Here is an 18,487-nt window from a genome sequence, read left to right on the forward strand (position 1 = left end):
TTTGGACTGTGGAATAAAACCGGAGCACCTGAAGGAAATGGGGACAGAATGCAGACACGGAGAATGTATAGACTCCACACAGTGACCCAGCTCAACAATCGAACCTGGGTTCCTGGCGCTGTGAGGCAGCAAAGCTAACCACTGTGCCACCATGCCACCCCAAGAGTCATCAATGTCAAGCAAATTGAGTTGAAATTCCTGGATTCGGAATAGACTCGCTCTTTACCAGTCTTGAAGCATCTGAACATTTTTGTTAAAGATGAACAACTTGGGAAAATCTTACCTTTCAATTTGGACAAGAAATTCAAGAGAGATGCCTATTGGCTCCAGCTCCCCAAAAAATGTGTTTCCTTTCTAAAACAATACAGACTGAGTTTCCAATGCCATCAAACAAAGACAGCGATCAATAAAGAATGCAGGAGACCTTGCCAGGAGCAGCACTCGACTTGGATCTATACTTAACTTGTCTGATCCTGTGTAGAAAAATGGGCAATAATACTCTGCCATGAACCCCAATCCATCATAATCTCTTGCACTCCTGCCCTTGGAGGTCGTCCTTAAATGTACTCCACCAGGTCTTCTTTGGCTTGCCCTGTCTTCTTTTTCTATGGGTGGTGTTCATTCTACGGTCACTCCATGGGAGCATTTGTCCAGAAGACAAAGGACATGACCTGCCAACATCAGTCATCTTTCTATTACAATGTCTGCAGATGCTTCTGACCAGTTCTCTGTAGCACCTCCTTGCTGGTGATACTGTGATTCTCAAGATCTTACATAGGAACACTGGTGAAAGATGTCCAATCAAGGGCAGCATGGACAAGTTGAGCTGAAGGGCCTGTTTCCATGCTGTAAACCTCTATGACACCTTTGCAGATCTCTTCCATGTCTCACTGGCACATATTGAAGGGAGACAATGGCCTAGTGGTATTATTGCTAATTCAGAAACTCAGCTAATGTTCTGGGGACTTAGGTTCAAATCCATCACAGCAGATGGTGGAATTTGAATTCAATAAAAAAATCTGAAATTAAGAATCTATTGATGACCATGAAACCATTGTCAGAAAAACCCATCTGATTCATTAATGCCCTTAGGGAAGGAAATTTGCTGTACTTACCTGGTCTGGCCTACACATGACTCTAGAGCCACAGCAATGTGGTTGACTCTCAGCTGCCCTCTGAAAAAGGGCAATTAGGGATTTAAGATATATTGTTCATTTTAGCCAACAGCAATTTGCTGCAAAACATCATGGTAAAAAGGCATCAGGGTAAGCCATATTCCAAGAGAATATTTAGACCTTGGGAATACGCAAGATTTATCAGTAAAGTTTTGGACAGAAAGAACATCTAGGACACTTGATTTCTTTTCACAAGTAGGGTTTACTCACCATCCAGATGAAATGGATGCATGCCCAGACGTGGAGTTATGTGTTAATCTGGTTTGGCAGTAACCTGTAAGGGAACCCATGGGAATATTCATTTGAACTTTGGACTGGCATCTAAGGTCACTAGGCAACACGGGAAATGGGGTCAGCCAAGACAGGAGATAACTTGCAAAATCTACAGACTAATAAAATGCCATTGTGTCAGAGTAAGATGCGGTTGGCTAAAATGCATGACTGGTATTGTTAATTTGTGTATATTGAAGATGATTGATTTTTAAGCTAATGAAGGGCAAGAAAACATAACTGATCCGTTTTGAATTGTATACCTTAGATTTCATCAGAGAGGTCTGGCAACTCTTTCTCAGAGCTGTGCTGACCCTTTGATGGTCTCTTGGCAGCTGCTGGTTAAATAAAGTTACACCTTTAATACAGAGACACTGGCTTAGTGAGTCTTGTAATGTCTGAAGTTTAGGCAGTATTGGTCACCTTGGGTACCCCATCAACAGGGACTAAAGCTGGCCTTGAGTGATTCTCACATCCCATGAAAGAATAAATAATCAAAAGAATTGATGTACATTCCTTAAGGTTTATTAAAGCAAAATACTGCAGGTGCTGTAAATATTAAATAATAGAAAGGGCTAGAAAACACCAGAGGTCTGGTAGCATCTGTGGAGAGAGAAACAGATTTAACGTTGAGTCCATTATGACTCTCTCTGGAATCTTCCAGAGTCAGATTAGACTTGAATTCTTTCTCTTCTCAGAGTTGCTACCAGACCTAATATGTGACATTGGTTGTAGGGGCTAGAGGCCATCGATGTGAAATAAGAAATAGGAGCAGGAGTAGGCCATCTAGCCCCTCGAGCCTGCCCCGCCATTCCATAAGATCATGGCTGATCTGTCGTGGCTCAGTTCCACATTCCCGCCCTCTCCCCATAAACCTTAATCCCCTTGCCTATCAAAAACCTATCAACCCGGGTCTTAAAAATATTGAGCGAGGCAGCCTCCACCACTTCAATGGGCAGAGAATTCCAGAGATTCACCACCCTTCGAGTGAAGAAGTTCCTCCTCAACTCTGTTCTAAACCGCACCCCCCTTTATCCTGAGGCTGTGCCCTCTAGTCCTACTGTCCTTTCTGAGCGGGAAGAGCCTCTCCACTTCTATCCTATCCATCTCATTCAACATCTTATACGTCTCAATGAGATCTCCCCTCATTCTTCTAAACTCTAACGAGTACAAGCCTAGTTTATTCAGCCTCTCCTCATAGCTCAACCCCCTCAACTCCGGTATCAGCCGAGTAAACCTCCTCTGCACTCCCTCCAAGGCCAAAATATCCTTGCGTAAGTGCGGCGACCAAAACTGCAGACAGTACTCCAGCTGCGGCCTCACCAGTGCCCTGTACAGCTGCAGCAAGACCTCCCTACTTTTATATTCAATCCCCCTCGCTATGAAGGCCAGCATCCCATTTGCCTTCCTGACCACCTGCTGGCTGGGTTTTTGTGACTCATGCACAACAACCCCGAGGTCCCTCTGCACCGTCGCATACTGCAGTTTTTCGCCACGTAAGTAATAGTCCTTCCTACCACTATTCCTACCAAAGTGGACAACCTCACATTTGCCAACATTAAATTCCATTTGCCAGTTCCTGGCCCATTCGCCCAGCCTATCTAGATCCTTCTGCAGACTCTCCACACCCTCCGCACAATTTGCCTTTCCACCAATCTTGGTGTCATCAGCAAATTTCGACACCGTACACTCGGTTCCCTCCTCCAGATCATCTATATAAATGGTGAATAGCTGAGGCCCCAGCACCGACCCCTGGGGCACTCCACTAGTCACCAACCGCCAATCCGAATAGTACCCATTGACCCCCACTCTCTGCCTCCTATTTGACAGCCAATCCTCTATCCACGCTAACACCCTACCCCCAACTCCATGCCCCCTGACCTTCTGCAATAACCTCTTGAGGCACCTTGTCAAACGCCTTCTGAAAATCAAGAAAGACCATATCCACCTCCCTAGACACATCCTCATAGAACTCCAATAAATTCGTCAGACACGACTTCCCCTTAACGAAACCGTGCTGCGTCTGCTCTACCAAACAATTCTCAAGATGCCTCGCTATTTTCTCCTTGATCACGGAGTTACTACTTTATCCAGATTGTGGTGAGAATGTCAAACTCATTACCAAAGGGTGTGACTGAGGTGAATGACATTGATGAGAGATTAGATAAGCATGAGGAAGAAGTAAATATAGAATACGTTGTTTTAGCTAGATGAGAAAAGATGGGAGGAGACTGACTTGGAGCCTAAATGACATGAACTGGCTGGGCAAGTGGCCTGTTCCTCTGCTTATATTCTGAGTAATTTGGAATATTCATGCAGTCACAACTATGGAAATAATATGACCAAGGTGAATTTTGTTTTATCTTTTATAGAGTCTTTAAATTGGACTTTTACAGCCCATTTTCTTCATCCACCTGTACCAATGCTTGCAACAGAAAAGACAGGCACACATTGCTTCCAGCCGTCACTGATGCTCCCCATAACTGTCAGCAGGTGAAGCGTCAGTGTAGATTCGATGGACCGAATGACCTCCTGCACTATAGGGATTCTATGAACGAGGCTGCACAGAATGACTCTCAATGGAAACTAGAAGATATGACATCTTAGTCTGAAGTAAGTCTGCCCAAACAGTCTTTGTTTTCCTAGTTTAACTTAATTTTCTTCTATTTATACCTACACTGTAAAAAGAAAACATTCCATCAATTGAATATGTTTATCTATCAAGTAGTCTAGGTGCTTGTGACTTTGTTTGGTCATTCCATGCAGTGGGATCTATCTATTGTTCAACTATCTTCTCTAACAGACTTAACATGTAGTTCTCTATCACTCAAAGCCTTGTAATCAATCCCACTCCCAAATGAAAGATAAAAATATGGAAAATTTACATATGTTTTAAAAAAAATTGTGTTATGTTTCTGAATGGTGTCGTTTGTTTTTTGCCAAAAATCTACAACTAAAAAGGGCAAGTAAAGCCCTAAAGTTGCTTTTAATTCACATTATTCATTTTTATAGATGTAAATGCTAAACTCATCTTAAATTCACTTGACATTTTTGTAAAGAAATAAGCTTTCCAGCTGGTAGGGATATCCTGAGGGAAACTCACCCCAACACAACACCATCTCTGTCCTTCCCCCCCACAAAAAAAATCTAATGAGTTTATGATTAAAACATTTATTATTTTTTCAAAGCATGTGGAAAGGCTTCGTTGATTACTCATTCTGAATTGTCATAGGGAGATGATGTGGATCAGTTTGAACAGTCCTTGCAGTGATGGTTCTCCACAAATGTCATTCAGTAAACATTTCGATTCAGCATTAACAAAGGAACAATGATGGATAAAAACACAAGAAATAGAAATGGGAATAGACCATTTGGACCTGAGTGTTTTCCACCATTTAGTAAGATCAGGGGCTGATCTACAATGTCAACTACATCTTCTCACATAATCCTCATGTTCCTCAACTTAAACAGTATCCAAACATCTATTACTCCCTGTCAAACATACTCAATAACTGAGCATCCACAGCTCTCTGGAGTACAGAATTCCAAAGATTCAAAACCGACTGAAGAAATTTCTGCTCACCCTAGTCCTCATTCTGAGACTATGCCCCCCAGTTCAAGACTCCTCAGCTAGGAGAAATCTTTTACAAGCACCTACCCTGTCAAGCCCCTTAAAAAATGTTATAAGTTTCAATGAGATCACCTCTTATTCTTCCATATTCTGGGGAACATGGTTCTCATCCACTCAACATCTCTTTACAGAACAATCTACTTAACCAAGGAGTCAGTCAAGTGCAGCTTTATTGCAATTCCTCCAGTTCTTGCGGGTCGAACCAAGTAAACAAACTTAAATTACGTTCGGACAAAGAAAAAGGGGGCGGCTCCCCAAAAGGAGGGGGAACGGCCCCAACAGAAACAAAAAGTACAAAGGAAACTTAAGATGAGTCAAATCAAAATGTGATTATCGGGGTCTATAAGGCACCTCGGCCCCTGCGGTGCCCAACAGGCACGGAAGGCCTCGACTGTGCCCACGGACACCGTGTGCTCCCTCTCCAGGGACACCCGGCCATGAACGTAGCCGCGGTAGAGGGGAATTCCTCCAAGGCAAGTGTTTTGTTCCTTAATCAAGGAAACATAACTGCCTTAAGTAATTGCACTAAGACTCTTTACTCTTGTATTCAATTTTTTTTGTAACAAAGGCTAACATACCATTTGCTTTCCTAATGGCTTGCTGAACTTCCGTACTAATTTTATGATTATTTTACAAGAATACCCAGGCCCCTCTGCATAGCAACATTTCCAAGTTCCTCACAATTTACAAAATATTCTGTTTTTCCAACCAAAGTGGATAATTTCACACCTACCCACATTATATTTGCCAGGTTTTGCCTACTCATTTAACCTATCCTTATCTTTTTACAACTTTTATTTTTGCATCCTTCTAAATTTACTTTCCCCATCTAGCTTTGTATCATCAGCAAACATGGATACATTTCATTTGGTCCCCTTTTCCAAGTCATCAAATGTGACTGTAAATAGCTGAGGTTCAAGCACTGATCTCCCTACAGCACTCTTTTAGTTACACCCTGAAATTTTGGAAATAACCTGTTTATTTCTATTTCTGCCAGTTAGCCAATCCTCATATAGACATAGGAGTAGGTGTAGGTCATCCTCATTCCTTTTCATGGCCAAGAGAATTGAAATACTAGGTTGAAAAGAGCACCCACACTGGGATTTGAACCTTGGACCCTCAGATTAAAAGTCTGACACTCTACTGACTGAATTACCCGGTCTCCCAAGTATGTTGCTCCATTAAAAGACCTCCTCAGCCAATTTGGCTCCTCAAGCCTGTTCTGCCATTCAACAAAATAATGGCTGATCTGATTGTGGCTCAACTTCACATTTCATCTACCATCCCCAGCCCCACCCTTCACAATAACCTTTGACTCCCTTGTTAATCAAGAATATATCTTTGCCTTAAAATAATTTAATGACACTGCCTCCACTGTTCTCTGGAAAAGGGAGTTCCAAAGATTCATAACCCAAATTCAGAAAAATTACTCTCATCTCAGTCTTCAATAGGGGACCTCTTATTTTCAAACTGTGTCCCTTGGTTCTAGTCTCTTTCCACAAGAGGAAACATCACTTCAGCATCCACCTGTCAAGTCTCTTCAGGATCTGGTATTCTCTTCACAATTTATTTCCCTACCTTTCTTTACATCATCAGCAAATTTTGTGACTATACATTCAGTCTCTTTATCCAAGTTATTAGTATAATTTGTAAATAGTTGAAGCCCAGCACTGATCCTTGTGGCACTCCACTTGATAGTTCTGTGTTGGCAAATGTGACCCATTTATGCCTACTCTCTCTCCTGTTGTCTAACCAATCACTCATCCATGCTAACTATCCATCCTCTATCCATGCTGAAACATTGTTTTCAATCACATGACACCTAATTTGTTGAAAACCTCCTGTTTAGCACCTTATCAAATGCCTTCTGAATCAAAATATACTTCATTCATTGGTTTCTCCGCTATCTACCCTGCTAGTTATTCCCTCAAAAAATCTCGATGCTCAACAGTAAAAAAAGTTCACTTTCATTAAAAAAATGATTTTGCATAATCATGATGTGATTTCCAGGTAAACCCAGTCTTAATAATAGATCTTATTTTTTCCCCTAGTGCTGCATTGTTCCACGTTATTATGGTTTTCTCAAATCAGGGTTTCAAGATGGTGAGGGAATGGTACTAGATGATGGTTCATTCAAGGAGCCAATGCAGACATGATGGGCTAAATGCTCTCTTTCTGTATTGTAAAAATTACAATTATAGGTGGAAACATTCAGCCTTGGAGAACTGATCAGATGTGGGGATGAAAGTCAGTTTAGGTGTGTGCATATAATTCTAATTACATTCTACAAAAATTGTTAAAGTAATTTTACTTCTTTAATTTTCTTAATGTGAAAAGTTGAGCAGTAAGGAATCCTAACAGATCATTGCTTATCTTTTGTCCCACCTCTCCTGCTGGGATTGGTTCCACAGCAGCAGCTGGAGCATCTTCAAACCTACCTCACTAAAACAGCCATCATTTATGCATGCATTTATATAGTGAGCAAGTGTCCACCACCTGCATGGTCATTTGGGGAGATGAAGACAAAGTGACAAAAATAGAAAATGCTGAAAAATCTCAGGTCTGTGGAGAATAGAGCCAACATTTCAAGTCTAAATGACTCTTTATCATAGCCTTCATCAGTGATGACTTCACTGGGCAAGTAATCTAGAGGCCCAGGTTGATGCTCTGGAGACATGGCTTCAAATCCTCACAATGGCAGTTAGCGAGATACAAATCTGGAATGTGACCCCTAACAACTATTTCTGTAAAGGCCCACCTGATTCACTAATGGCATTTAGGTAAATAAATGTCAATCTTTACCCAGTCTGACCAACAAGTGGCTCCAGACCATAGCAATAGTTGACTCTTAACTGCCTGCTGAAATTGGCCTAGGAAGCCACTCAGTTCAAAGGCAATTAGGAATGGGCAACAAATGCTGGCTGTGTCAGTGACAGCCACATTTAGAAATCATAGAAACTTGTGCATGAGGAGACCATTCAGCTGAATAAGTCTGCATCAACAACAATTCCACTTAGGCCCTATTCCCGTAACCCTGCATATTTACCTCGCTAATGTCTCTAACCTACACATCCCAGGACACTAAGGGTCAATTTAGCCTGGCCAATGCACCTAACCTGCACATCTTTGGACCGTGGGAGGAAACAGGAGCGTCCGGAGGAAAACCCTTGGGGAGAATGTGCAAACTCCACACAGTCATCCAAGCCAGGAGTCGAACCCAGGTTCCTGGAGCTGTGAAATGTAAAGTTTTGTTTATTAGTCACAAGTAAAGCATCCGTTAACACTGCAACGAAGTTACTGTGAAATTCCCATTGAGGAGGCAGCCAGTGCTAACCACTGTGTTCCACCATGCCGCCCTGTCATTTCATGGAAGAATAAATAAAGGATATCAGCCAGAAGGAAATCCCAGAACCAGTTCTGTTTTCACATTCGCCAGCTGCAGCTGAGAACCCCGGGCTGACAACCAGCAGCATGAACTGCGCGAATACCCCCGCCCAGCTGTCCGTGCCTGCGTCCGTTCCCACAGCCGCCACACTACTGAACCTATCCACCACAATACGCAGGCGCGAACGGAAGGAGAGGGGTACCGCGGGCCCTGCCGGGATTTGTAGTTTTGTGGCTGGCGGAAGTTGGAATCTCTGTCTGTGACGCCACCGGAAATTGTCGCTGCGCCTGCGCACTGTGAGTTTAGTGGATGGCCTGCTGGTGATCGGGAGGTTGTAGCCCAATAAATAAATGGTGGGACACGCTGGGGAGCGCTGGCCGACCCTGCCGGTAAGAGTCTGAGGCCTGAGCGTGAAGGGTTGGGTCGGGACAATACATGATGGCTAATTGTATAAATCGGCAAGTAGGGCCGGCTGTACTGCGGGTGGGCAGGCAGGCAGGCAGGCAGGATTTCGGCGCTTTCGTTTTGCTCTGTCTTTTAGGCCATTGACAGGTTTAAAGCACCGGAGGGAGTCTGATTGCTTGTTATTCGCTCTGGCCGCCCTCTCTGAAGAAAGTCAGGGCGTTTATAACCCAAGCATTTGTCTCGGCGAATCCAAGAGTGTCGCGACCAATTCAGTGAGCCACAAGTGTTACCGGCCTAGAGGTTGTACTTTGGCCACTTAGTGTGATCTGCCTGTATAATATTATTAATCCTATTCTTACTGTGTGGGTGGATGTTTATGTGGAGGGATACTGCTTTGTATTTATTCGTGTCCATAAATCACCATTAATTTTTTTTTAGTCCCCGTCCCTGTTGTTTGTTGGTCAGATGGACTGTTTTAAATTTTACTACATCACTCTTGATTAAAAGAAGGAAAATCTATGATACCTATTGAATCAGATAGATCAAACTGTACGTGTTGAAAGGAACGTAATCAAAGATGCAGAATCTGAGATCGCTTATGTCTCAAATCTACTCTGGCTAGAGGATGGGAAATCTCAAAATCTCCAAATACAGGGATTGCAGTTTGTTAAACATCACTGTATTGTAGCTGCTGCCACAGAGCCCACAATGTCAACTGTATTTAACTTAGATACTTGCTTCAGTAATTTACGTTGGAAAGTTGTTAGCCCACTCATTTTCTCTGTCATAGGCGAAGTAAGACAATTTCACTTCTGGCACCATCACTTAGAATATCCAACTTTTCAAATCAATTCTGTAATTTTACAGAATTCTGTAGACCTACACAACTTGGGACACTAAGGGGCAATTTAGTGCTGCCAATTGATTTGTTTAGTATATACTATTGAGCTTTGCTCCTTCAAAAATCGACATCAAACAATGAAAAACAAATTAGTAGTATATGTATGCTGGCTGTCATGTGGGAAATTTTGACAGCTTCTTACAAATGATGCTGTAAAGGGAAGATATAAAAGTTACATCTTTTCTTAAATCAGTTGGTTATGTTGGGGAGAGAGAAAATGACCTTTTATGTATTTTAATCATTGTCTTACCAAATTATTAAATGCATTGTTGCTACAACTTGTGGTTGAAATGGGATGCACAAAAGAAACAGGTTGAACTAACTAGCTGTATTTGTTGAGTAATCTAAAGTGAATGTCAAAGTTACTTGCACCTCTAAATTTCCATGTCAGTTAAACACAGTGAATTTTTCATTTGCTTTGTCACGTATAAACAAGGAACTAAAGTTATCCCTTGTGGAAATAATGGTGGGGTGATGCATTGAAATGGATCTTCAGATATCACAAGTTGGTATCTGTGTCATCCCAGTTTATCGTTGCAAAATGTTAGTGTCACACCCAAACTCACTATGATCCTAAATGACCATCTTTTGAAAAATGATACTCAATTTGTTTACTTGAGCAACCACTCATTTACAAAATCTATCCTCTTGTACTTAAATCTGCTGAGAAAGATAAAATTTGAAATAATAACACATTTCCCTGCTCAACCTGGGGAATAAATTATTAGAATACCTAAGGAGGCCATTTGGCCCATCAGGTCTGTACTAACAGTCCCACCCAGGCCCTATCCTTGTAAACCCAGTAATCCCCCGAAACTGAGGGGCAATCCCATGCAGACCTGTTCCCTGTAACCCCAAGTATTTACCCTGCTGATCCCCGTAACCTACACAACTTGGGACACTAAGGGGCAATTTAGTGCTGCCAATTGACCTAACCTGCACATCTTTGGAGTGTGGGAAGAAACCCACGCAGACACGGGGAGCGTATGCTATGATTCATTGACCAATCGTATGGAATTTATTCTGATTTGTCCTGTCCACTAACAAAGAGCTTGGCTCTCTGAAATACCCATCTTGGATCAACCTTTTCTGATTATTTTTTGCCTTTTCCTTACCACCTTGCTTTAATAAAGTTTGGACACTAACCATGTCATGTTTGGACATTTCTCAGCTACTTTTGAATTCAAGACACAGGGCATCTCAAACCTTCATTAACATAAGCAGGAGCAGGGAATATGGCCCCTTGAGCCTGTTGCACCATTCAAAAATGATCATGTCTCATTTTCAGCTTCAATTCCACTGTCCCACTCAAATTGATTAGTACTGAGGGGGCAGTTGTATTGTCTGGTGTGGTTCTGAGCAGTATATGTCACAGACTTTCTCCGATAATTCAGTGGCGCATTGGTTAGCACTGCTATCTCACCATACCAGGGAGCTGGGTTTGATTCCCGGCTTGGGTCCCTGTCTGTGTGGAGTTTGCACGTTCTCTCCATGTCTGCATGATTTTCGTCACACAGTCTGAAAGATGTGCTAGTTAGGTGCATTGTCCATGCTAAATTCCCCCTCCGTGTACCTGAACAGGCACCAGAGAGTGGCAACTAGGGAATTTTTCACAGTAACTGCATTGCAGTGTTAATGTCAGCCTACTTCTGACATTAATAAATAAACTTAAAACTTCCTGAACACTACAATCAAGTTTTCAGTTTAGATTATGTCCCTAAATCAAAGAATGGGGATTAAATCAATGGCCGACTTGATTCAAAAACAGGAATGCTAATGAGCCATTCATCCACTTATGTGGCTTTTGTGGCAACATCAGGTATAAATCGTTTCTCGTGATGAATCATACCCACTAGTTAAACGATCTGATGTCCTAATGTGGGTGAAATTCTAGAAGTTGTTGACAACATCACAAACCTTGGATCAATAATGACCCTGTCCCTTGATGCCAAAATCAGCATTAGGATTGCCAAGGCTGCTGTGCCATGTCAAATTTGGAGGTTGACTGTGTGTCAACAGTAAACTTACTGAAAATACCCAACTCCATGTACACCAGATGTATAAAGTTATAAAGTTTATTTATTAGACACAAGTAGGCTTACATTCACTCTGAATTGAAGTTACTGTGAAAATCCCCTAGTTGCTACACTCCAGAGCCTGTTCGGGTACACTAAGGGAGAATTTAGCATGGCCTGCACATCTTTGGATTGTGATGGGAAACCAGAGTACAGAGCGAGCGGGAAACCCACGCAGACACGGGGAGAATATGCAAACTCCATACAGATAGTGACCCAAGCTGAGAATTGAATCTGGGTCCTTGGTGCTGTGAGGCAGCAGTGCTTACCATTGTTCCACCATGCTGCCCCCAGAAGACTTGTCTTCTCATCAGTCTCTTTTACAGTAGGGAAGCATGAACAACTTATGCAAGTCGTGGAAAAGTAACCCTAACTGCCTCAGATGAATATTGGGTATCTCCTGCAGGAGTGCTGAAAATGAAGTATGTTAGGGTTAAGAGATCGTAAAAGTGCAGAAGGAGGTCTTTTGACCCATTGAGTCTACACTGACTCTCCAAAAGAACATCTTGGTCAAAACCCAATCCCCCACTCTATCCATGTAATCCTGCACCTTTACCATGCCTAATCCACCCAACCTACACATTTCTGGACATTAAGAGACAATTTAGCATGGCCAATCCACCTAACTTGCACATCTTTGGATCCCAGCACATTTGCTCTCTTGAGGAGCGATGACTACATTGACTGGGTTATGTGAGCTAAACGGATGAGAGCCACATCCCCAAAGACTTGCCCTGTGTTGAGCTTGCTATTGGCATGAGATGAACAGGATGTCTGTAAGAGAGACCTCAAGTTGATCTCAAGTTGATGCATGGGAAGTCCTTCCTGCTCATTGGAGTGCCTGGAGACAAACAGTCAGGAAGGGCTTGGAAAAAGTAGAGAACAAAATAAATGAACAGATGGTGGAAGAGAGAACCTATTGAAAGGAAAAAATACATTGGGCCAGCTCTCTTCAACTATGCCAGCTGCAAAAGGTTTGCTATTCACAAAATGATCTCTGCAGCTACACCAGACAATGTTCAATCCAGATAGAGAACCTGGACTCAGTCTATCGTCATTTGGGATGGATAGATGCCATTATTTGCCAACTTTGCATACAGTAAATAATAATTGACCCTTGGGGCAAATGGCTTCCATCCCTTCTCCAACTTGTGCAAGACCCAGTTACCTTAACTATTTTGATTGTGTTTCTTGTTTAGTTTTTTTTTGCTTCCTTGTATATTTAGCAAAGTCTTTATGATCTACTTGCCTTCCAATCCAAACCCTAGTCTTTTCTGTTTCCCAGTTGCTCTCTTCCAAGAGTTTCTTGTTCCACTTTGTTTCTTAGGACTAAACCATGCAGTGCTTCTCGCCTCATTAAACGTAATGTGCTGGTCCATAAAGCAATCCCAAATGCATTTTCTTAACTTTGATTGTTTACATTGCTTTTATTTGAGACTCTTTTCCTGAAAACAGAGGAAACTAAGGGGTGATTTAATTGAGGTGTACAAAATTATGGGGGGCCAAGATTGGAAAGACTTGTTTCCCCAGTTGAGGGGCATAAATTTAAGGTGATTGGTAGAAGGATTAGAGGGGACATGAGGAAACACTTTTTCATTCAGAGGGTCATGGGAGTCTGGAATTTACTATCTAAATTGGTGGTTTAGGTTGAAACACAACTCATTTAAAAGGTTCCTGGATCTGAATTTGGAGTGCTGTAACATGCAAGGCTGTGGACCAGGTGCTGGAAAGTGAGAGTAAGTTAAGCAGCTGATTTATTTTTTCTCTTTATTGGCTGGCGCAGACATGATAGATTGAATTGCCTCTTTCTGCACCACAACTTTACTATGATTTTACTGTTATGGGATAGTTCAAAATTATACCTTTCACACAGTCATTTCTTCCTACATTCCCAGAGTTTGAAGTTAGTTGGTGACCTATAATGCAGAGCTTTACCTTTACATGTCTTAAATATGCATTGTTGTAGGGTTTAACACAATTGATACAATCTAACAATTTAGTTATGTTCAGGTTTACTCCTAATGACCGCATGCCCAACACCATTTTCTCAGGTGCAACTAAGGATCAGCAATCAATGCCTGTCTTGCCACCAACACCCACATCAACAAAAATCAATGAAAATTAATGGGTGTGTAGTTGCCTCAGTCTGTTTTGTCAACCTTTTTGAATATGGATCTGACTGTTTTCATTCTACTGGGACCTCCTGTGTCCAATGATTCGTGGTTGTCAGCCCCTCACAAATCATCTTCACTTATTCTGCCAAGACTGAGATGATTACCATCTAAACAATGGGATTTATTTATTTGAAGCCATCGCAGTCTATCCAGGAATTCATCTTCAAGTATATTTGTCGTGAAGTTTGGGAGATGGCATGTTCTATATCTCTTTCCCAGTGAATGCCCTGAGGAAGTTATCATTAATTTAGTATTTATTGTCTGGTGCTCATCATTCGTTTCAAGCTTATTTGCCTTTCTCTCTGATAGATCCCTTGCTATTGGACCATTGAAATCATTTCTTACTCTCACATTTTGAATCTATACTTTTTGCTAGATATCTTTTGCCCCTTCTGTTATCCTTTGCTACAGTTTCTACATAACTTGAATTTGGGTGATACTTTTGTTAAGCCTGAGTTTGTTTGTTTGGGATATGTATTGTTCTGTATGTCTATCGTTCTTTCACAAGTCTTTAATTTGTTTTCCATTGAAATGTTGACAAACATCCTCCTGCAATTCACTTGTCTTAATTTGTCAATGTCACGTAAATTTAATTTTAGTTCTGTGGAGAAATTGGACTGTCTGAGCTATGCAGCAATCCCTGAAGACACAATTAACCATGACCTTAAGTGAGGAATTTGTTTGCAATTTAATTTTTAATAATGTAAGTAAAATGTTCATTTTGCTAGCATTCCAGCACATTGTAAAGTGGCAAATTGCAGCCTTATGGTTACTGAATGAACTCCTAATCTAAAGCATAGTATCAGGGAGATGTGCAGTGTGCTCTTAATTTGTTTTGGGGCAAATTGAACTGACTGTAGCTGTGCACTACAAATGATTATAGTCTGACCCTATTTATTGGTCTGTGTTTGTTTTTACAATGACAGATGGTACCAATACCCGCAATTCGTTTTCTTCAAGATGAGCTTGCTGTAGGATTTTGCAGATATCAGACATGAGGAAATATTTAGGATTAAAAAATGCTTCTGTGCTAGAAATTTCCTAAATCTGTGATTGAAGAGACGTTGGCAGTAAGTTGGATGGCTAGCTCAGAATTGAATTTAAACAATGTTTTCAGAGTGACTTAACACTAAATATATGTTTGAAAGGTTGCTTGCTTTAAATATGGAACTTATTTAGTCACTGTTGTTCTCATACATTTTAATATTCCTCTTCTCTCTGTTCTAGTGGTGGCGAGTTAAGGTCTGTGTGGCCTTGTGGCTCTGTAATCACAATGAATTATTATGCTGACCTTGAGCCCAGAAAAGTTGCTGGGAGGAGCTACAGTACAATAAGTTGGCTGCTTCAAATGTATTGGAGTCAGGTTTAGTACAACTGGTAAGTTTTATTCTATCATTGTCAAGCTTTAGACATTTTAAAATTCCAAATATTAGTTAATGTGTCTGTTTCAGGCATATAACATATGAGCGAACACTTACAATTGTTTTTTCATTACATGATATAAAACATCTGGTTTTGATGCTCATATACTTGGCAGTCACAGCATCAGTAAGCCCTTTGAATGTAGTTTTATTTTAACCATACTGCAACAGCAAATCACATCATGTTACTGTTACACAAATCTGGTGTTGGATACGCAAGATAAGTTACAAATCAAAAATCATTGAGGTCAACAATTGTTCAGCAACCTCAATGTTGTATCGTTTCTTGCTTTGGAGCAAATTTGATTAGATTGACAAGAAGCTGTGAATTGAATAATCTGGTTAGAGTCATAGAGGTTTACAGCATGGAAACAGGCCCTTCAGCCCATCTTGTCCATGCTGCCCCTTTTTAAAACCACTAAGTTAGTCCCAGTTGCCCGCATTTGACTCATATTCCTCAATGCCCATCTTACCCATGTAACTGTCTAAACGCTTTTTAAAAAGGGAAAATTGTACCCGCCTCTACTACTACATCCGGCAGCTTGTTCCAAACACTCATTACCTCCTATGAGAAAAAGTTTCCCCTCTGTACGCTCTTGTATCTCTCCCCTCTCACCTTAAACCTATGGCCTCTAGTTTCAGACTCCCTGACCTTTGGGAAAAGATGTTGACTATCTAGTTGATCTATGCCCCTCATTTTATAGACCTCTATAAGGTCACCCCGAAGTCTCCTACACTCCAGGAAAAAAAAGTCTTTCCAGCCTCTCCTTATAACTCAAACCATCAAATTCTGGTAGTATTCTAATAAATCTTTTCTACGCTCTTTCAAATTTAACAATATCCTTTCCATAATGGGGGGACCAGAACTGTTGACAGATTACTCGGTTCTAATTCAGAATTCTGTTCAGGTACCTCCCCTTTCCTATTTTACTCTCGAGAGTATCATGTTCACATGAGAGACATGGTGGCCCTCTCATAAGCCTCTATCAAAGCCACAATGACTTGATTGTTAGCTGGTGTGTAAGGACAGAAACCAATTTTCCCTCTGTTTCTGTTTGAACCATGACCACCCTACCCCACCCCCACATTCCCACACCACACCCCCAACACCCCCACCCCCACACACCCACACCCAACACCCACCCTACCCCCACCAGCCCACACCCACCACCCCCCCACCCACACCCCACCCCCCCCCAGTCCTACCCCCCCACCCCACACCCCCAACACCCCACTCCTACCCCCCCACAACCCCACACCCCCATCCCTGCCCCCCACCCCACCATGCCCCCACACCCCCACCGCACACCCCCACCTCCCCCCCCCAACCCCACACCCCCGCCACCGCACGCCCCCTCTACCCCACGCTCCCGCCGCCCCCTCCACCCCACGCTCCCGCCGCCCCCCACCTTCTCAAAATCATGGCTCAGGCTGAGAAATGGTTTCTGAGAAATGGTTTCGGAGTAATGCTCAGCAGCCTTCTTGTTACTGGCGACAATAACACCTTTTATGCCTTACTTGCAGTACAAGTTGCTTAAATATCTATCAATTCAGAAGAAATACAACAAAAATGAAAAATTTGTACTCCTTAGAACAATCGTTTCCGCAATGTCATGCGTTCAGATGAAAACTTGACAACAGCATTTTATCCTGGAATATTCTTAGAAGATAATCAAATTTAGGTTCTTTTTAAAGATTTTTTCTACTTATTTCTGAATAATGTTTTCATTTTCAATCTCAGTTAAGTGAAGCTCCTTTAGCTTTTCAGACCACACCCAATCACTCCCTCTTTTAAATGAATGGTGTTTTCTGAACCAGTTTTTTTGTCTTTTTACATTTTTGTGATTTTAAAATAATTAACCGCCGGTAGCTACATTGGGTATTAATGAAATGCTAACTTGTAACCAAGCTAGTTAAATACAATTGACCAGTCAGTCCTTATTGATGATGTAATTCAAAATTTTCGGGCTGGTCTGATTAGCTCAAGAATGCATCTATACAAGCATTTGTAATCACTAAATCCTTAACAGGTTTTGTTTATGATTTTAACAGGAATTTGACAAAAGCTGTTTGTTTCCCTGGGTTATAGATCTGCATCAATCCGTAATTAAGTGACTGACTAGGAGATTTTAATTTTAAAAAAGTGGGAAGAAGATTGGCTGTTGGCAAAAAGAAGGGTGCTATAACAATGGAAGAAGCTAAAAACATTAAGGACGAAGCGCACAAATCTGGGAAATCACCTCGCCTTGTCCGTGGAGAAGGTAAGGACTTGAAAGTTACTGTGCAGAATGACATTGAACAAAAACCTTCCAAAAATCTAATTGAGGGCACTTCTCGAGACAGTGGCAAAACTGTTTCAAACTGGAACAACAAAAAGTCAAAATGGAATGAAGAACTAACAGAAAGAAAGAGCAATGAAAAAACTGCAGAGATGAAATTGGGCAGGAATAGCAAACAAGACATGCCAAACTGTGTAGCTAGCTCAAGGAATTCTGGAGCACGGAATATGCGTGATCAAGGTCACAACCAAGGAAGCCGAGCAGCAAGTGGAATGACGTCAGCTGAGAAACTAAAACACAAGCAAGTTAAGACACAGCAGCAAGTTCTTGGGAAATTTGCAAATTCTAGCACTGGTAGTGGTTTAAAGGCGGTGGATGAAAAGGATTGTTTACCTATGAAACCAAAGGAAGAGATGAAATTGGAGTGTGCAGCACAGTCAAACAAGTCTCCTGTGCACACAAATAGTGATGACAGCACTTCGCCTGGGAAGTCTATGCAAGGTGTCAAAGAAGTGGAAAAGAAGCTAGATGTTTCTGGTAAGGTGAATTATTCAATTAAAATATTTTGTTATTTATTATAAATTTATGCCATGATTGGCATCTTGTAAATTAAGTTTAGTGATACTTCATTGCCCATTGTGAAAACATTCCCTTCACAGTAGTTCTTCTTGATGTTTGTTTTGAGAAATATATTTGTGATATGAATAGGTAAGTAATTTCCTCGTACCTTTTTATATTTCATTACAAATTACCTTATCACTCATTTGCATT

The 18,487-nt window shown here is 41.5% G+C and overlaps 1 protein-coding gene across 5 annotated transcripts in view; it reads left to right on the plus strand.

The window, feature by feature from the left end:
- Nucleotides 1–8,756: 8,756 nt before the first annotated feature.
- tut4 (terminal uridylyl transferase 4) overlaps nt 8,757–18,487 on the plus strand; it is a 78,727-nt gene continuing 68,996 nt past the window's right edge. For 2 of the 5 annotated variants that reach the window (XM_080195462.1, XM_080195458.1), the window contains exons 1-4: nt 8,763–8,850; nt 14,943–15,086; nt 15,244–15,393; nt 17,527–18,253. In XM_080195462.1, the coding sequence (XP_080051588.1) occupies nt 17,626–18,253 (628 nt within the window). In that variant the 5' untranslated portion in view covers nt 8,763–8,850; nt 14,943–15,086; nt 15,244–15,393; nt 17,527–17,625. Of the gene's footprint in view, nt 8,851–13,488; nt 13,579–14,942; nt 15,087–15,243; nt 15,394–17,489; nt 18,254–18,487 lie in introns of all 5 variants that reach the window. The other 3 variants (XM_080195459.1, XM_080195461.1, XM_080195460.1) reach the window with 3 other exon arrangements.

The sequence above is a fragment of the Carcharhinus amblyrhynchos genome, chromosome 9 (genome assembly GCF_965287045.1).
Source record: "Carcharhinus amblyrhynchos chromosome 9, sCarAmb.v2.hapA, whole genome shotgun sequence".
Taxonomy (NCBI): domain Eukaryota; kingdom Metazoa; phylum Chordata; class Chondrichthyes; order Carcharhiniformes; family Carcharhinidae; genus Carcharhinus; species Carcharhinus amblyrhynchos.